We start from the raw sequence: 20,063 nt of genomic DNA on the forward strand, positions 1-20,063 counted from the left end.
AACAACACCAATACATTATCTAACACACAAGAAATGGCAATGGACAAATGTATCAACTGAAGGTTTTTATTTATCTTAAGTTGATGTAAACCAACTTTTCTTCATTATTTTTTTTACAAGGACAAACCATAGAGCTGGAAGGAAGAATCACACATCATATCTTAAGAGTTAGAGAAATTAGTTACATATAAACAAGCTTTCTCTATACATAAAATTTTACCAACTTTGTCTAAAATTATAGGGAATTAGATTTCATGACACTCCTTTAACTCAGAATTATCTTAATGTTGTATTCTGTCAAAGTTTTAGGCTTGGTGGCATCATGGAGAAAATTGCCAGTATATTAGGTATACAGAAGGTGCAGTTCTGGCCCAGAACTCATCTACAATGGTATTATTCACTTGACGATTATGATGAAAAACTGGGTCCTTAACTACAGTGAGATGATGCTAGTGATCACATCTTCCTCATTCTCCAGTAATGATGTACAACAGAGTCCATTAACAACATCAAGGAAAGTGGACAGCAGAATAAAATATAATCCAGATAACCTGTAAATAATTCAAGGCATTTTGTTATTAATATCAAAATAGGATATGTTTATGAAGTAAATTTGATGAATTAATCCACTGAAATCTCACTGTTACATGCAATTACGAACAGTTTACAAAATAAAAATAGAGAATACAAGAATGTAACTCTACTATTACTGTAACAACAGTTAAGTGAGTCAAACATATTGAGGACAAAATATTTCAATGGTGTAAGACTGCTCAAGGTAATTGAGCTATCAGTTGTAAAAAGAAACAGAAGATCTCCAGTAATCTGAAGCTACACTTCCAGATCTCACAAGTTTCTCTGTCCATTTCCTTTATCGAGAAAAAAATTTCAACAATACTGGCCAAGAACACTTATTGAGGTAAAATTTCCCATCACTTTTTTTACAATCTTTATGACCTTGACAATAGTCAGTGTTAAGTCATCTACTGATTAGATATTCCCAGACAAGATTTTCCTGTTCATGTTTGAAAAGCCCATGTCGGGTTTTGTAAAAAAAAAAAAAAAAGTTAAAACAAAGAAAGTTTCTGAAGCAACCCTACTTATACTTAAATTGAGTCTGTATTTTGTGAGATGCCAAAAATGTATCTCTCAGATTTCAAGAACCAAAACATAAGGTGCAAATTTGAGATTAGGTCTTTTCCCTGTGGCAGAAAAAATAACATTTTAAAAGATAGCCTAAGAACTAAAAAGGGTTTATTTTTCTTTTCTACATTATAGATCTTTTATATGCTTCTAAGATATTTAGCACTTACCAAAAATAAGGCAAATGATGTCATAAAACCTTCTTTAGTCAGTTCCCATGGTCCACCATATTCTTCTTCATCAATCTTTTGAAAGTTTGTGAAGTATATGTACAAAACACCAGCATTTATAAGGGCAAATCTGAAAATCATAAAATTGTGGCTGTTCAGTCACAATCAACTCCCGAAAACAATCAACAAGTTTATTCTCTTTACAAAATTGATACATCATCACATGAAAACAGGTAATGAGAAAAAAAAGCTTTTCATTCCAAGGGAATTATCCTTATACAATGACAAATTCTCCTCACCAATTTATTGAGAAGCAAAGAGTAGCCAGCAATGAGAATTACTTTCAGACCTTTGGAGTTCAAAGATTAACTCTTTAACTCCCAGACCAAGTTTGTAATTCTCTTTACTGTCTACCATACAATTCTTATAATGTTAGTTCAGAGAATTTAGTATTGAATCAACTGATTGTCCCCAAATTGATATTTTCCTTCATTCTCATCACTTATCTGGTTGATATTGTATGGATATTGTAGGGAGAAATTCTGTCATGGTCACTTGTGGGAGTTAAAGGGTTAACCCAGGATAGCACCATTTAAAATTTTTAGACTGATTTTGTTCAACATTTCATGAGAAATAAAGACAACAAATGCAAAATGACAATTAGCAACTTACAGTGCTATAGCAAGGATTCCTTTCAAAGGTAGCAGACCCCAAATAATGCCTAAAATAATTGCTAACACTTGTCTAAACCAGTATATTACATCAAGGAATTCATCCTGAAGATAAAACAGAAAGATCAGTGACTTGGTAAAGTACCTTTATATTAATATCACAAAAATGTTTTCTACAATTGCTGTCAAAAGTTTAGGTGATGGGAATTTTCTTGCCTTTCTTAGTCTCTTTCCCAAGTGTTACACAAAATTTCATTGTATAGTGATAATAATACTTTATAAATAGCGCCATTTCTATCACTATCCAATACTGCTTTACAGTGACTGAAACAAATACAAAGTGCTTGAGAATCCCAACTAGCAGGAGGCAGACCACTTGGCTATTAGCATGGTGCCACTAAGGAGTTGAACTCAGGGCAAACAAGAACAAATCCAGTAAATGGCAGGGTGAAGGACTTGAACCTGAGACCACCAGAATACAAGTCCAGCACCCTAACCACTTGGCCATGTCTCCTCCTCCTCAGCATTGAAAAGTAAGGACAGGGTTGCTTGGAAGACAAAAACATTTTCACTGAACAAAGCATGATCTGGTTTTTACATCAGCCTTCGTGTAACTATCCAGGTTTCTTTAATCTTTGAATGTAGATCAGCCAGATTAACAAGGGGCACTTTCCTATTGACAAAAGATCTTGATATGCTTTTGGAAAATTTACTTTGTCAAAGGGAGGCAGTCCGAGAACTTCAAAACCATGAGCTTTAGATTGATGCATACTGTGTGTAAAATGCATCTTATTCTCAATAGTAGTCCTTTTAACTGTATTTTGAATATATGAATGCAATGACTTTAAAAGCCATGGGTCCCACTTTTATTCTGGGAAAAGTCCTAATTTGTTGACAAAAGTCAAGTCACCCACTGATACAGCTGCATGTGCAGGAGACTGAAATTACCAAAGGGACAGAAAATTTCAGAAATTTCTAGATAACTAGTAGCTTTCACCAGAAACTTTCCTGTTCCACTGATTTTCAGACCAGAAATGTTGAACTTTTTTCCTGGACGTAAGGCACCCAAGGAAGAGAACTACCCCTCCCTCCCTCCCCTCCACACTACCCAAGCAGGTTCTTGTTGCAAATGCGTAATCCAAGTAGCTGAACAAACTGACCAGTGTCGAATAAGAATATTATGTTCTCAACCTAAATACGCAAATTCTGTACATAGCTTTGATGGTTACGCCACGATGTGTTTAGTACGTTCGAGAAATTGTCTTCTAAATTGCTAAAATCAAATGCAATATTTGACTATGCTAAGCTGGGCTTGTTCGTGCAGTTAATTACATGCACGAGTAAGGACTCCAAATAGCATTTTGTAAGCAAACTGTGGAAGGGATATTACTTAAAACAAGAAGTAATAAACCATCTTTTAACAACAAACGTAAGAGGTATAACAATTAATTAAATGATCAATCTCCACTTGCAGAATTTTATCAATCGCAAGTAAATTTATTAACCTACCTTATCTTCCCAACTGGAATTTTTCTTGAAAGCCTTTTTCACTACCGCAGACACTGATCCATTTGATACAGCAATATCTTTCTGAGATTTCTTTAGCTTCTGTACAGACATATTACAGTTAAAGCAATTATCATTTGAAGATCATTTAGATTATAGAATTCCCGCACATGTACTACAAATCGAAGGAGCACTTTTAATAAATAAATGAAATAGACCGCTGACTTCTATAAGATATCCCACAATGCTTCACGTCCTCTTCCTTCTCGTCCTCTTTCCTTGCATTGTGGTGAAGATTTGGTTGTAAGGTCAGTGCCGAGCAACAATCCATGTATTTCTCTCGCATCGCTTCATAATTCTTGAAGCTGTTGAGTTATATCAATTTATCAATAAATTTTTTGTTTAATCAAAGAATTATTTTTATACAATCGTCTAGCTGGAGTAGTTTTTACCTCCCTTGATTGTCAGACACTCAGTATGAAATACAGTATTTTTAGTGGTTTGATGAAATATGTGATATGGTTGTATTAAAGGGTAGTGCCTCGGCATTTTTTATTCGTCTCCTCAGTCTTGCAATATTTATGCTATTAAGTATAAACCTGTACAAGTCAGTGTCTAAGCTGTAACTTTATTATCATTGTCTGCGAAACTTTCATGAACTGAGTACACTTGTTTTGATGGTCAGGTAACCTTATCGAAGTCAAAGTTGTGACTATGCTGATGATAGAACTTGAAAGCTTACTGCTTATTGTGTCACGATTTTAAGAATTTTTCATAGTCAATCTGAAAAAAAGTCAATTCAGTTCAAGCTACCATTTTGTTACTGTGTAGTAAAGTTTGCATGCTTACACCAGTTAGGAACATAGTAGACCATCTTGCCCGTGTTAATGGAACATCTTTAGTGTAAGCCAAGTGTACGTTGATACGTTAGTGTCCTTGTGTTCCTTTTATATCCCTATACCTTTGATCTTGTACAACCCTCATAACAACATAATGTTCTCATATTATGTTGGTAGAGTTCACCAGAAGTTAATTTATTATTGAGGATGTGTAATTATAAAGCCTTGCAGTGGTATCATTTGCACTGTAGTTTATTCTGAGGGAATGTTTGCTTTATGAATTGAAAATACCAAGTAATGTGTTTCATGTAATTATTTCTTGCTTCAGGGAGATTTATAGATAGCTCCTTGTTTTTCTATATGATACTGTGTATGATGTTGAAATAAGCTTGTATTATGGAAAGCTTTAAATACAGATAAGTCATTGATATTCATTTTAATTTTAGTTAGATGAAATTAAAGTTACACAAGGGATTGGGTAGTGTTGTAGCAAACAAATTTCAATCTTTTTGTTACGTTTATCCCCTTTTTTTTTAGGTTTCTTATCCAACCTTACCAACCATGGCGCCCAAACACAATAACATGATACACAACAACCACTTCCACAAACAGTGGCAGAACTATGTAAGAACATGGTTTGATCAGCCTGGACGCAAGAAGCGCAGGCGTGTGGCCCGTGTAAAGAGGGCTTTGCAGATTGCACCCCGTCCAGTTGCTGGTGCTCTGCGTCCGATTGTGCGTTGCCCAACTTTCAAGTACAATACTAAGGTCAGGGCTGGACGAGGCTTCACTTTGGAAGAACTAAAGGTAGGTATTGGTGTAGATCCTTAGGTTATATGAGGGGTTTCAATAACTTTTTCTATAAGCTGCCACTGATGGTGCAATAGGCAGCTGTGCTAGGAGAAGTGGCTGTGAAACCCCTTTCTCCTCAGGGTGGTCTGAGGGAATGCTTCTTCATTTGCAATTATAGACAGCTCCGTTTATAATAATTTTAATTGACACAACTGCAAAGTGCCTGTCACTCTTAAATGCTGAGTTAATGAATAGAAACAAGAAATCAAAGGCTTGTGAGAATGCTAGCTGGTAACTTGTTGGTATGAGATTGGACACCCATGCTCACAGTGTGCTTTAGGCGAAACAGATAGTGGTAAAAGGTCCTGTAGGTAGATGTAGATCACCAGTAATGGGTGTTTGTTGAAATTCTTGTTTTATTAGAGCTATTTTAAGTTACATGGGGAAAGTGTTTTAAGTTTCCAGTAGTTTTCCTTTGCTTTACATCTTTCAACCAGTCAGATGCAAAATAACTGTTGCACTAACAACTTGGTCACAGACAGGGTCATTAATTTCTTCTATCCTTTCAGGCTGCTGGCATCTCTCGCAAAGTAGCTCCAACCATTGGTATTTCTGTTGATCACAGAAGAAAGAACAGATCAGCAGAATCCCTTCAGGCAAATGTACAAAGACTGAAGGAGTACAAGAGCAAGTTGATTGTCTTTCCAAGGAAGGCTAGCAAACCCAAACAGGGAGACAGTGAGGTAACAAATGCAATACATATGATGTCTTTGTTTATTGCAATGCTGCTATACAATGAAGGTGTTTTGTAGATGGTGGTATCATCTTGACAGGGAATTCAGGAAATGTTTTTATATTGTGTCAACGTAATGTAAGTCAAAGTTAGAGAAAACATGACTGTGCATCAGAATGATGATAGTAGAGAGTCAAAAAGTTTTTCTTTCTTATTTTCTTTTCAAATTTTTGCTGTGATTTTAGTAGTCTTTGCATTTTCTATCCTGATGTAAGCATGGGTTTTTATAATGCTTACTTTGGTATTGATTTGAGGGACAATTGCTGCTCAGATGAGAGGGTGTGAAGTGGGGACTTCTCATGGTGTCTCAAGGACTTTTTTAAATTATTGTCAAGCTATGTTTCTGTTACCTGTTTTTGGGATTTGTATAGACTGTAGATTCAGTTTTATTTAATAACCAGTTCAGACTTCATAGTTAGTTTCATCATTAATTTATTATTTGATACAGGTATCTACTATAGAAATGATTTTGCCTAATTGGCATTTTTTTGGTTGGGGTAGGGGGTAGTTTGCATGACTGAAAATTTCTAGTTTGTTTTAATTGGAATGTAGTTTTAATGATATGTGGAATTGTGAGATTAACAGTTATGCAGACAGTAAATATATTTGAGTTAATTGTTCTCTTGACTTATTCAAATTTTAGGCTGCTGAATTGTCCAATGCTGTCCAACTTCAAGGAGCAGTCATGCCAATCCAACAGTCTCGCCTGCCTATCAAGGCTCGCAAGATCACAGATGAAGAAAAGAACACCAGTGTATTCTGTAGCATGCGTATTGCTCGTGCCAATGCCAGGTTGATTGGCATCCGTGAGAAGAGAGCCAGGGAGAAGGCTGAACAGGATGCTATGAAGAAGAAATAAGTTGTGAATAAATGTCCAAATTCATTTGTTGCAAACATGTGTTCTTCTGTTCTGCATAGTTTACTTAAACACGATTTAGTATTGCAATTGAATATAGAGATAGGGCATCATGCCTGGCCATGATATCTGATTGCCCCACATTTAGACAGAGGCCAACCTTTATAGGAAAGTTCTGGTTAAGTTTCTCTGTAGGTTCAGCTTTACAGGTAACTTTCTATTTTGATAAGCCCCCCTCTCCCTTGTAAACTTGGACTGGGTTGCTCAGAACACAAGTATCACAAATCCTTGGCAAAATGCAAACCATATATGTTCTTTCATAGTGGTTAAATCTGGATTATTTTCATTGGTGCTGTGAACAACCCTGTCCTAGAAGAGCTGGTCTAAACTATCTACCTCCAGATTTACAAGCTTACTGAAAGAATGTAATGGAACTTTGGAAGTATTACTCTTGTTTGGCACTGAAGGTTTGAATGGTTCACTCTTGCGTCTTTGGGACTGATCTTTTGACAGACTCATTTCTGTCATACAACTTTACTGCAACCTCAGTAGAGGGAAATTTCAAGCTCTTGAAGTCTAACTTGTTCCTATCCTTGATGGCACCCTGTTCAAGACACTCAATAGTACCAGCTGTTTAAAACTGAGTGGCTCATCCTGTTGCACAGCACATACTCGTTTTAGCTAAGTAGGTGAATTAACCCTTCCTCCCCACACCGTGAAGTTCGGTAGGGTTGAATCCTGAGGAAAACACTTGGAAGATAATATTGACTCTGGTGTGGAGGAATGGCACTCGTGATGCTTTGCTATCACAAGGTATGAGTTTACAGAATAGGCCATAGGAGAATAGAAGAGTTAGTTAACAGGGAAGAGATATTCGATTGGGATGGAAGGGCTTTTATTAGGGTCTAAGAGCATGCCGAAAAAAAAATTGTTTACGTAACAAATGAGGACTACAGTTAGCCCTGACATCTATCACAGCTTGGAAGGATTAAACTGCACTGCTTTAACTATGTCTTGCCCTTTTGCGACGGCTTTCGTAGGTTTTGCCCCATAACAAGTTCGTGGTAGTACAGAAACGGAGCGAAGGTGAATTTAAGTAAGGGAAAAAAAAGGGTGAGTGGGGGTTAATATAGGGGGTGGAAAATTTCCTTGATGGGCGAAAGTCCCTTCCGAAGAATACATTTTAAAGTTCAGCTGGGTACATTTATGTTGAGATACTCAGTCTACACGACTTCAAAAATGATTTGATTCCGGTATATATTTATTAACTTTCCTTTAGTTGTATATGTGGAGTTCACTGCATTAAATGTAAAATAGAGGCAACGAATAGAATGTGACAAAGGAAAGTTAATTAGTTATTTTCTGAAAGCTTTAGTTTACGTACAAAACAGTCTTGTCAGTCATCGGTGAAATGTGAAATGTGAAATTCGGCCAAATAAGCGTAACCCGACTCTTTCGGACTGAGATGCATTCGTTCCTTTACCATACGGTCAACTGAGAATTGGCGATGCTTCTTGTGCTTGTAGCTGAACTTAGTGGAACCCCTGGCGCTTACAGTCTGCACACACGAAAGGCTGGAGGAGGGAGGGGGGGGGGGGGGGGAGAAAGAGAGAACGCATATGCGTGGATGACGCATCATTGCTTGAGGACTTTCAATGGAGTCTTCAAGGTAATCAGGAGTTGCATTCCCATTGGTTTTGATTCACTTTGCTTGTGGTTGGTCGAGAAAACTTGCATAACCAAAAGCAATGGACCTTAAGTGCGACTTAGTCACTCGCGTTTTCCGTAACTTTTGGCAGCTTGCTTAGTTTTAATTTGAGTTCTCATTAACACCCCCCCTCCCCCCTTTATTGGCTTCGTGTTTCTGTTACATTCCCCTTCCCACTCATTGGCCGTAGTGATAACATTGGAATAGGATTAACCAATATCGATTGAAATGGACTCTAAGCAGCTGAGCAAGGACCTCGACTGCGTAGATGAGGGTTTTCTTGTGCACCACCATGAACACAGAGTCGCGAGAGGCTGAGGAAGGAAAATAGTTTTACTATTCGAAGTTGCACTCCGCTGTCTTTATTTATCATCAATCGCTAAAAATACCGCTACCTATGCAGGTTAAGGAGAACCAGTCTCACTTGATCTTCAGAAAAACCTGAACATCTCGTGTAGAGTACTTGCTGTCAATGCGATTCTGGCACGGTAGAAGCTGCCGCAACTGAACCGAACTTACAATGCTTATGTTTCCGAATAATATCGATCATTCTGTCTTCGGTTTTGGGTTTGCATCAACTTCCTCCTCAGTTGCTTTCAGTTCTGTTACTGCATCTTCATCATCTAAATACTCGGCGCCTTCATCTTGAAGCTCTTCCAAATCTTCCTCTTCAGGTCCAGGGTCAGCGATACACAGCATATAGATTAGGAATGAGAACACCAGCAGAGGGAAGCCAAACATGAGTATAGCAGCAATGGGTTGGGTGGTCCAGATTTCCTGTGTTCATCAAAAATACAGTTTAGACTTGATGAAGAAGCAACATCGCTTCTTTTTCCTTCCAAGAGCGAGAACCAAAATGAAGGAAACTGGGAAAATGGAAAAATTGTTGATGTACTTTTGTGGACAAAGTGCATGTAGCACTGCTTTATGAGGGAGAAAATACTACTGTGTGTGTGTTGCACATGATACATAAAAAATAAATAAATTTCTCATGAACAAGAGCAAACAGGACATAAATGTTAATTGAGGGTCCCGATGGGGTAATGACTTTTTGACTAACGGTTGAAATTTCGGCCGTTTTACGGCGGACGGTGGACCCCATTGAGACCCTCTTAATATGAAAGATTTTCAATACTTACGTAAATCGATCTGAGAAGTTCCCAAATCCCCTGTTGAAAGAGATTAAACCAATGAATACTAATAGTTATACTATAAAACGTGAAACTATCGCGATATTTATGCTGATGATGCCCAATTTTAAGGGAAAACACGCCGCATCTCATCACGTACATTTCCAACTACACTCGCTCTCAAAAGAAAAATGATCCTGAAGTTTAACCACATGCCCTCCACAGGGTACCCAAGTAAAACACGTAGACGAGACAAAGGACTTTGATGAATATGGCTTATTACCCTGATGTAATGACAAGATACTTGTCAAATCCTTGAGCGATGTGCCCTAATTTCCTTACTAAATTGGCTTTAAAAAACGCTTCAAACACAGAGTTACAATGCGACAAAAAGTGCAGATGTTCTTAACGATTCTTCTCACTCTGAGGTATGTTCCAAGCATGCGCTTTAAATTTGGTAATACCTCAACCTCAACGTTCCTCTGAAACTAACTATTTGACAAAAATGCTGTTAACTAAAAATATGCACCTACAATTTTGGTTCATCTCAGCCTCAACATTTAAAAAACAAGGTGTTTAGTAATTTTACAGCAGTGTCTTACCCTATAGAATCTTTGAAAGTACGAGTCTCCACCGTATCCCTGCAAAATGAAAAACAAGTTTAATCGGTTAATTCATAAAATGACGGCATGACTGCAACCAGAGTTCAGAGATAAACTACATTCAGTAGGAAACACTATAGAGATACCTTTGCACGACCCTCCAACACATCTTCAAGGAAAGATACCAACTGCTGTTCAGTAAATTCATCTTTAATCTCTGAATACTGCTTTAAGTAATACACATGATTTGTACTGTTATATGCCATTAAGAATGGGGCTGACATTGAGCTGAGAATGAAAAGAAAAGAACTTATTATCAATATAATAATTGCAATGATGATAATGATAATGATATTAATAATAATAATAATAGTAATAATAATAGGTTAATTAAAAGGGAGTGGGGATGGAGCAGGGATGGTGCAGCAGTGGGAGTGCTCGCCTCCCACTGCTGTGGCCTGGGTTCGACTCCCAGACCTGGTGTCACACGAGGGTTGAGTTTGTTGTTGGTCCTTGTCCCTACTCCACGAGTTTCTCTCTGGGTCCTTCAGTTTTCCTCCCTCAACAAAAACCAACATTCTAAATTCCAATTTGATCTGGAAGCAATGGACAAGGCGAGCCATCTTGTGGAATGTCCAGTGCTAAATCCATTCTTTAATTTTTATCATAAACCTAATGCAAAAGTTGTTATTTTTCTACCCATAGAGTCTGATTATATGTTGCAACAGTACATATAATATTATAAATTCATTTTCACATGAAGAATGTCATCAGTTTTAAGTTCAAGTTATTGATTCACAATTTGTCCTTTTCTTTGCCTTGATGTAAGTCTACATTTTTCTTTTTTCTTTCCTCTTTTTTTTCTTTTTTGTGGAATTGTGTAAAAGTGTGCTCTCTTATTGACCAGCAGTTTACTCTGACTGTTGAATGCTTGTAAAGGTTGCAACTGGCTTACTGCATTAATGCAGTAACCCAAGAACTTACTGCCTCAATAGCAATAATTTCTGAATACTAAAAAAAATATTAGTGAAAAAAAGTCATTTAAAATCTTTTTACTAGTACCTCATCATGAGGTTTGTTGCAATAGTATCCCCCAACATCCATCCAAACTGAAAATGCCTGAAAATAAAATTATAACAAGCCAGTCTAACCATTACAAAAAGTTTTACCTAATTTTATGACTTCTTGTCTGTTGGCAACTGTTAAATGTTTGATTTTAGATAAACTTTTTCCATGTTACATTATTTGAGAGAGATATGGTATTGGACTAGAAAAGGTATATTGGGCAACAACAAGGTCATTTCAGAATTGACTCCTATGCATCTTCTCTACATCTAAACATGTGATCCCACACATATTTTTAGTAGTTTCTTTGGCCTCAACAGTCTTAAGGCACAGTTACTGGTGAACTCTAAGTAAACCTTGATGCTGGGGGTAATCTACAGTGCACATCAAATCTGTGTTACATTCAACAAGAGCAGCAAAACTCCCCTTTATACCTGACCTAAAGGAATTGAAAAAGGCTCTAGCAGAGTAGATCAGTGAGTCTAAGGGTAGAAAAAGCCTCCTTATTCAGTCATATAAAGAATGAAAGGATCAATATCAGTATCTGTACAACTGCCCACCTACCCCTCCCCTAACTCAACAATAGTCAATTGATAACAAGTTAGGGTTAATGTTGGGTTAGAGGAGGGGTAGGTGGGCAGTTGCATGAAGTTGCAGAATGTTGTACTTGCCTGTGAAATCTTTGCCGTTCATTTATGGCCACACTTTTGACAATTTTGCTGACCCTGATACAATTAAAAAAACAACATTATATATTCCACATGCACTTTTGAAAATAAGTCTTCATCTCCTGTTAGAGACTACACAGAGTGATACTGAATTAAATGGCAAGGAATATTCCCTACATTCTAACAAAAGGGCTAATGCTCAAAATGTCAGCCTTAAAACTCTTTATGGTGACCAATTTACATTTTCAACTCAGTTGATAACACTAAATTTCCCCACAAATAACTCAGGATGTAAACAATGAAAAAAATGTCTCATTCTAATTATTCTACATGTCATCAGTTGCCACTGCCTGGTTAGCTCAGGTTTTAGAGCACTAGACTGCCCTGTGGGAGGTTAAAGGTTCAAGTTTGGACCAGACCAACACTCAGCGTCTTCAAATAACTGAAGAGGGTTTGCTACCTTTGCTATGAGATTTGAAAATGGTTCGACATTCTTGTCATCTTGGATAAGGACAATAAACCTCAGGCCCTATCTCCTGCATCTTCTCTGTGCCAGTGAGCAGGGGACATTAGAGAGCCCAAACACTTCTTACAAAGAGTAAGGAATGTAGCTCCTTGTCTTATGGTCTGGCAATATTTCCAAAATTGGGGACTGCAACAAAATTCCCTTTCAAAAAATTGTATACTGCATAATGCAGTCTGGCCAAAGTCCCCCACGAAGTGTTGTTAAGCACATTGGAACATTAGAATGGATAATGCCCTGTATAAATGCCACCTCATCATCATCACATAATGATGATGAGGTTGCACTATGTCTTGGCCAAGAAAGCAATGAGATACCTTCAGAATTTCTTTGCAAATTTGAAAAGCACTACACTCAAAATTGCTGTTATAAACTTAAAGATGTTAGCAGTGTGGCCCTCTACTAGGATTCCCAGCCAAAAATGAGTCAAAATAAAAAAAAAGTTCAAATAGTAGATTGATTCATACCAACAATTTTACAACAAGAAATCTCTAATGAGATCATCATGATATAGAGTAGAATTTTCAAATACCTTTCATTTATTTTCGTTTTACTCTTCTGTTCTGCCAGTACAGTTAACAGCATTATTTTACCTAAAAGAGCATTAAGTTATAAAAAGAAAATCAAACCTGAGGCTCTTGAATTGATTGATTTATTCTTAAAAGGGACTTAATCATTGTCAGTGATTATTTTTTTCCTTGCACTTAGATTTTCAAACCAGTTGTATTTTTGTATTTTATTTTGACTTGTAATAATCATAATATTCCAAGGAAAATGAAAATCAATCTACTGCTGCTTTAGAATTTTTAACCCAAGAAAATATTTGAATTAAAATATATTCATAACAAACTTGACAGTCAGTATATTGAATCAGTGTGGGATTGTGTAAAATAGAATCAATTGTGTGTCATTTACCAGTTGTGGTGATATCATGAAAATTCGATCTGGTGACACGAACAAATGCTTCAAATCTTTCATTATTTACCCATCCAGATAACGTACTCTCTTCAATTACATCGTCTGAACCTTGAATCAAATTAAAATAAATCAGTCAACAAAATTATTTCTTTCAGCATATAGGACAATGAAATACCCTTTATCCCTTTAACTCCCAAGATTTGATTGTGAGTTCTCCCCACTAGCTGCTACACATTTCCTTGTAAATTGGTAACAAGAATTTAGTGTTTGATCAAGATGGCAACTTCTACCTAATAATTTTGAGTATTCTCATTAACTGCTTGTAGAATAATGAATGGGTATTATAGGGAGAGCTTCCCTGTTAATTTTAAAAGTTCTGCATATCAGCAATGGTTATTCATCATACATAGCTCAACTTTTTCCATATTTAGCATCTGCTGTTATTTTATACAATTTACATCATTGACAAACAGCTAAAAGACACTAAAAATATACATTGAGTGGCAGAAGTAGTTGACAGGCCTCCCTTACTGTGGTCAATAAACCCTCTTCTCAACACAATAAACAGAAATCTTGTGATTCATCTTAAATAAGTTACTTTAAAGTTCCCTCTTTTACCCCAAACAATGTTACCTGAAATTAGAAAGCATTTTGTTAACATCAGGCAACATTGAAATGGGGGTGAGGGGGGAATAAATGGAAGTTACAGCAAAAATCAAACGAGTAGTGGCATGTGCCAAGACTTAAGCCTTTAACTCCCGAGATCTCATTAGTAATTCTCCTTGCTGTCTGCTATATAGTTCTTGTGGTGCTAGTTGGGAGAATTTGGTATTGGATCAACTAATAATCCCCTAATTAAGATTTTTCTTTATTCTCGTCACTTGTCTGCTTTTAAAGGAGAAATTCTGTCTTGGTCACTCATGGGAGTTAAAGGAAGCCACTCATTGTAGCAGTAAGCTAATATGGAAAAAGAAATGCATCTAACATCATGATGGCTAGTATAATATGGTGAATTTATCTAATCAACATGATATATAAAGACTCATTACCAGTCATAAATTAATTTTCCAATGTTATTGCATACCTTCAAGCATGGATATGGAACCATCTTTTGAAACAATGACAGTTGGCCCTTTTACCTCAACATCCTTGTCAGAGGAAAAAAGTAGATTAACTGAACAAGATTCAATGGGGCAATAATATCATCATTTTATAATTCACATTTAAGAGGCAGTCCTGTTCTGTAGTGGCTGGTAACACATCAACTAAGGTATTATGTCAGTAATAAGCATAACTGTAGCTAATGCTTGCAAATGAAATCACACCTGATTATAAGATGTTATATCCAAAGCACTAAATAAATACTAATTACACTATTACCATAATTTTTTCCTTCATTTGATTTATATATAGATTCTCACCTCTGGTAAGGCTCCCTGATCAATTTGATAAAAATAGCTTTGAATAACCTTATCTTCAGCAACTTGATAAAAAATATCCTGAGGAAAAAAAAAAGTCCATAATTAGATATAAGTAAAAATATCTTATTAGATGTTCTAGTGTGTGGTATCACTGAGTATCTTACAAGTTCTGCTGTATATTGACAAGCCTGAAGCTCAAGTCAAAATGCAAACAATGGTTTAAAATACTTGGCAATACAACACACCATAACATCTAATAAGTTAAATATTATCCAACTGCCTCATTTTATGTACATTTCTTATTAAGCGAGAAAAGCAAAGAAGATAGATATGTGTAGTGAGTGCAGCTGACCAGTTTAATAGGTTTTTTTACAGTACAAAATAACCAACTGTCCAATATTGTACAATACCGGTATGTGACAATTAAAATTTATTACAAAACTCTTAATTAGAATTGTCATCTAAACTCCTTCTTGGAGCTTCTTGTTGATGTTGTTGTTGTTGTGTTTCAAGCTACAATTAACTTAAAATAAGTTGATTGATCATGTAGGGTCCATGACTTGTGTTATTCACAGAGAATAATTTTGGTCTCAAATCTCATTCTCAGGTTATGATTCACAACAAAATCTTAAGAACAGATCTGCCATTAAGAACAACTTACTTTAAGTTTTTCAGACAACTGTGCATTGTCATTGCTTGTTACTAGGAAAAAACAGACACTTTTCTCGTTTCTTATTCTCTCCATTTGGGCTGCATCCTTGAGCTCAGTAACCGCTGGTCTGAAGGGTAATCATAGTTGAAAAATATAAATAAGATGAACACAAACACATATTAACAACAAAAATTGAACTGTAAGATTCACTGCATGAAATTCCTCTGATCTTAAGGGACACAGTCAGCTCTTTCTTGCATTAGTTTACAAGCCCTTGACAAACAAGACATTTAGTTATTTTCATTGTCACTTGTCAATTTGGTCATTATTTACAAGAATAGTTTTTTAGGTATTGCACTCCAAGTAATTATCTGTTTAATTGGTGTTTGTATCTACTTTTAATTTGTTTGTGTTCCATTTTTGATATTTGGTTATCTTGTTTTTTAAATCAAACAAACATAACTTTTAATTTTTTGCTATCTGCTTGACTTTCAGTTCCAATGGCTTTAACATATCACCTCAGTTTTGATTTTTTTTTTTAGTCTTTAAGGTTCTCTAGTTTCTGATAAGCCCTGGATCATTCTACCATGACAGATTAACTTTAGATTACCAACAGCAAAAGGATTCAACACCAGAACACCTAATACTCTTTTTTCATGAGAATAAATCCCCTCTGATTTATATCAACTTTGAGTGGGTCACTGGACGGACTAACACACAAACATTTTGCATTAGTCCTATAACTCACAAGATCTGATTTTAATTCTCCCTTCTAGCTGCTACCCATTCTCTTTTAAATTAGTTATGAGAATTTGGTGTTGGATCAGGATAGCAACTTACCCCTTATAAGTCTGTGTATTCTCATTACCTGTTTGCTGGATAATATAAGGATGTTACAGGGAGAAATTTCGTGTTGATCACTTCTGGGAGTAAAAGAATTAGAAGCACAAGGACAGGGAAGCAAACATATCTCACCTGTTTGCCTTCTCTGCAAATTGGACAAAATCCTGGACTGTGCGTTCACCTTCAAATGTTAAAACTCTCTTTCCTTTAATACTGTTATACCACAAGCAAAAAATTGTAGAACAACAAGTTAGTAACCTATTGATAAATTGAAAATACTTAGGATTGTTCCTTAGAAATAAGACAGCTGTACAATCTAGCAAGGTATGACCATAATCTACAAATCAGCTTCAAATATCCCATCCAAAGGAGTAAGGGTTAAATAAAGGGATTATAATTTTCAGACTTTTTTTATTTTTCCAAGAACAGAAGTCCTTTGATATTTTAAGAAGTGTAGAAGAGAAAGGGTTCTCTGTTGAAGGTTGTGCCTTTATCTAATGAGTCTCTCTTGGTTTTTTTAAATATACATATAAAAATAAATATACATATACATATATACATATATGTATATATTTAATTATATAAGGCAAATTCAAATTTCAATTTGTGTAATTATCTAAAACATCTTGTCGGTGATTGAAGTTTAAAACAAAAAATTTTGTCCTGAATTCATTTCCATGTAGAGTGTAAAATGTAGTTTTTGAGTTAGTGTTATTAATAGTTTGCTGACGCTACTCACAATTTAATTGAAGGAAATCCTCTGATACCAAAGTGTTTTGCTAATGCTAATAAACAAAATCAGAATAGAGATCATTTCTTAAATAGTGAAATCTGAATGAGAAATTGTAAAGAACATCAAGCTATCTACTGTAATCCATTCTTATCACATGATAATATAAACAAGTATTTGAAAATAATTAATCGTACAAATCAAATTTAATTTTCCTCAAAAACTGAGTGAATGCAGAGGCCAGACTTAACCCCAACACCCAAAGATTTTGTTTTCCTTTTAGTAATTGCCCCTTCTAATGAATGAGTGGAATCATAAAAAGGCATGACTACATTTAACCCTTAAAGAGCCATGGCAATAAAAGAAAGTTTTCATTGCAAATATCTTTACCTGAGTATCTAGTTGCATCTAATTTTCCAACTCTAATAGGTGATCCATAAAGAGTTTTCCCTACTTCAGCCCATATTGGCTCTAGTTTCTTGCAGTAACCACACCATGGGGCATAGAACTAAAAGACATTTCCAAGAGACATGAAGCATTAAAGGAAAGACTGAGGTACTGTGTTTTTTGGTCCACTTTGCTGATAACAAGACACTGGAAGAGGCCTATATCTAAGGTATTGGACAAAAGTGGTCTTGATTTAACCAGGAAGTTTGTGGCCATATTACCGGTATACGAGGGAAGACATGTGGAAAAATTGCCTCCTTTGTTGTCCTTTACATGTGGATAACAAATTCATTAACCCTGAAACTCCCACGAGTGTCTTAGTCCTTACAATATCAATACAAAATCAAGAAGACAAGTGACGAGAACTAAGAGAAGTATCAATTAGGGGATTATTAGTTGATCCAACACCAAATTATCAAAAGTAACATTAGAAGAATTGTATAGCAGACAGTAAGGAGAATTACTGATGAGATCTTGGGAGTTAAAGGGTTTAAAAAAAATAATTGAGACCATACCTCAACTAACCAGCTACCCTCATTCATCAGAGATGAAAAACTGTGAGAGAGAAAGAATATCACAGATTACTTTTAATTCAGACTAAAAGGATGGTAGTACACCTTTATTTGGAAGAACTGATGGTTTAGTAGAATGGCGGTCAGTAGCCCACAATTCTAATTAAAACCTCCAGTGCAAGCCCTTAGTTGTGTTCTTTAGCAAGAAACTTTTCTTGCACCAAACCTCTCTAGCTCTCGGCCCAAGAGTATACATGGGTAACAGCAAACAGCCAAGGAAACATAACAAAAGAATAAAGGAGGTAATTTTCTAAAGAAACTGCAGTACTGCATCAGTGGGAGAGTAATTTTGTATTATCAACTGAGTTGATAATGTAAATTGACCACTGAAAAGAGTTTTAAATTGGCCACTGAAAAGAGTTTTAAAGCTGATGTATCGTGCCTTAGTAAGAGTGAATAGTGAAGGGCTAATGCTCGCAAAGTCAGCTTTGAAACTCTTTATGGTGGCCAATTTACATTATCAACTCAGTTGATAAATAAATACTAAATTACCTGGTTATAAAAATGACAAAACCCTGGGGCTAACCCAAATATTCACTGTTGTCCCATCCAATGGGATGAAAAAATACACAGTTATTCCATGCTACTGAAAATGGGTTAAACTCTAGCAGTATGGGCTTTCTAACTAGCCACCTAAACTGATTCGCCTTGCCTTACAATTTTACTCCTCTTGCTAACTCTTAAGCAATTGAAAATTCTTGGCCGGGCTTGATTTGTTGATCACAAGATTCATTAGAAAGGTTTCCCCTTTCCCCTTTTTCGAGTGTTACTGCATTTACAACGCAAAGTCAAAACCCATTAATTCATATGACAAAGAGAATAGGGAGCAATATGATTTCCAAGAAGTGACGTCTCCAATCAATTGTCCGTTTCCCGTCGTTCGAGAATAGGGAGCAATATGATTTCCAAGAAGTGATGTCTCCAATCGATTGTCCGTTTCCCGTCGTTCAAGGTCGTCCTTTTGTTAATTTTCCTCTTTTCTTTCATTTTATGTATCCCACGCCCCATGGTAAGTACATAAGAATGTTAAAAACAATAAAACTACCATAACGTTTAAAATAAGAACAAGAAAATAAACCACAACTTGAATCTTCTCCTAACCTGTCGTCAAGCTCTTTGACGAACGCATTGCACCTACAGAACAAAACGACTGAAAGAAAGAAAAAATTAAGATCACGCTCACAAAATCGTGCATGAATTCCATTCACATGTAGTTAGAAATAGTATATACCTAGCGCTAGGAAAGTAAGAGAGAATATTCTCCGAAATTGTATTGAGGGCCTATTCTTGATCGCCATTTTGACAGCTGGTTATTAGCCTTGACCCAGTCTTCGCGCAAGTAGGTCTGGTGATAGCCTGGAGCGAGTAACAAAATCAGCAAACCAAAAATAGCGCAAAGGCTGAAGGTACAATTACCAAGGATTGAACGAAGCAGTGTGATGCAATTTTGCAAGATCATCCTGAACGGGATAGTCGGTTTTAGAGAGATCAAGTATGAAGTTTATAGCATAGATAACCACGTGACCAATTTTTTTTTTTTGTTATTTTGAGGTTTGCTATTTGCCGTTTTCAAGGTTTCGCATTCTTTTATGCTGTTGCAAAGCATTAACAATCTCATCGACGTTTCATTGATGCTATACGCTACAAGTAGTTATCATTGCGCGATTCTATTGGCTACTTTGCGTCACGTGGCGTAAAATCACCAAGTAACCCTCGTCTACGTCGGTATCTGCATGGGGGCCCCACACCGTTGACAGATTTGCTTGTTCCTATAACGCTAAGGTACCAAGATTTAACACTGAGATTTTTTCAGACCGGCTGTGTAGCAGTAGATGCCTTCTCCCAAGATTGGGAGCACGATAATGATTGGATTTGTCCTCCAGTGTGCCTATTGCTGGTTTTCAGTGTCACGCCATTCAAAATAGATCAAAATAAAAAATAAAAACCGTTCCATCGATTTAGTCTAGAATCTGGAAATAGAAAGAAGCTAGATATGTAAAGACTCTCGCCAAGA

The 20,063-nt window shown here is 36.2% G+C and overlaps 3 protein-coding genes across 3 annotated transcripts; 1 reads left to right on the forward strand and 2 right to left on the reverse strand.

The window, feature by feature from the left end:
• Positions 1–50: 50 nt before the first annotated feature.
• Positions 51–3,765, reverse strand: LOC113666103 (GEL complex subunit OPTI). The gene is made up of 4 exons (XM_027181863.2): positions 3,494–3,765; positions 1,986–2,089; positions 1,314–1,443; positions 51–551 (listed from the first exon to the last, which is right to left on the reverse strand). Exons 1-4 carry the CDS (start codon positions 3,602–3,604, stop codon positions 510–512), a joined length of 387 nt encoding a protein of 128 aa, XP_027037664.1. The 5' UTR covers positions 3,605–3,765; the 3' UTR covers positions 51–509.
• Positions 3,762–6,808, forward strand: LOC113666092 (large ribosomal subunit protein eL13). The gene is made up of 4 exons (XM_027181852.2): positions 3,762–3,798; positions 4,867–5,136; positions 5,691–5,864; positions 6,558–6,808. Exons 2-4 carry the CDS (start codon positions 4,891–4,893, stop codon positions 6,771–6,773), a joined length of 636 nt encoding a protein of 211 aa, XP_027037653.2. The 5' UTR covers positions 3,762–3,798; positions 4,867–4,890; the 3' UTR covers positions 6,774–6,808.
• Positions 6,809–8,817: 2,009 nt separating this feature from the next.
• On the reverse strand, positions 8,818–19,388 carry LOC113666091 (protein disulfide-isomerase TMX3). The gene is made up of 17 exons (XM_027181851.2): positions 19,281–19,388; positions 19,151–19,199; positions 17,993–18,032; positions 17,421–17,538; positions 17,040–17,085; positions 16,433–16,513; positions 15,467–15,584; positions 14,806–14,883; positions 14,469–14,532; positions 13,382–13,492; positions 12,999–13,059; positions 11,947–12,000; positions 11,273–11,329; positions 10,357–10,498; positions 10,211–10,249; positions 9,618–9,647; positions 8,818–9,255 (listed from the first exon to the last, which is right to left on the reverse strand). The coding sequence occupies exons 1-17, from the start codon at positions 19,345–19,347 to the stop codon at positions 9,025–9,027; spliced, it is 1,386 nt and encodes a 461-aa protein (XP_027037652.2). The 5' UTR covers positions 19,348–19,388; the 3' UTR covers positions 8,818–9,024.
• Between the last annotated feature and the right edge of the window lie 675 nt (positions 19,389–20,063).

This window comes from Pocillopora damicornis, chromosome 3 (genome assembly GCF_964200805.1).
Source record: "Pocillopora damicornis chromosome 3, jaPocDami1.2, whole genome shotgun sequence".
NCBI lineage: Eukaryota > Metazoa > Cnidaria > Anthozoa > Scleractinia > Pocilloporidae > Pocillopora > Pocillopora damicornis.

Bases quoted from the DNA above. Each gene is read 5' to 3' on its own strand.
- LOC113666103 (XM_027181863.2), bottom strand. From the start codon at position 3,604: ATGTCTGTACAGAAGCTAAAGAAATCTCAGAAAGATATTGCTGTATCA. The intron at 2,090-3,493 runs GTAGGTTAATAA...TTTTATCTTCAG, and splicing joins ATTCCAGTTGGGAAGATAAG to GATGAATTCCTTGATGTAAT. The intron at 1,444-1,985 runs GTAAGTTGCTAA...TATGATTTTCAG, and splicing joins GGAATCCTTGCTATAGCACT to ATTTGCCCTTATAAATGCTG.
- LOC113666092 (XM_027181852.2), top strand. From the start codon at position 4,891: ATGGCGCCCAAACACAATAACATGATACACAACAACCACTTCCACAAA. The intron at 5,137-5,690 runs GTAGGTATTGGT...CTATCCTTTCAG, and splicing joins TCACTTTGGAAGAACTAAAG to GCTGCTGGCATCTCTCGCAA. The intron at 5,865-6,557 runs GTAACAAATGCA...TTCAAATTTTAG, and splicing joins CCAAACAGGGAGACAGTGAG to GCTGCTGAATTGTCCAATGC.
- LOC113666091 (XM_027181851.2), bottom strand. From the start codon at position 19,347: ATGGCGATCAAGAATAGGCCCTCAATACAATTTCGGAGAATATTCTCT. The intron at 17,086-17,420 runs GTAAAGATATTT...TTTGTTTATTAG, and splicing joins AGATGCAACTAGATACTCAG to CATTAGCAAAACACTTTGGT. The intron at 10,499-11,272 runs GTACTAGTAAAA...TTTCATTCTCAG, and splicing joins GCAACAAACCTCATGATGAG to CTCAATGTCAGCCCCATTCT.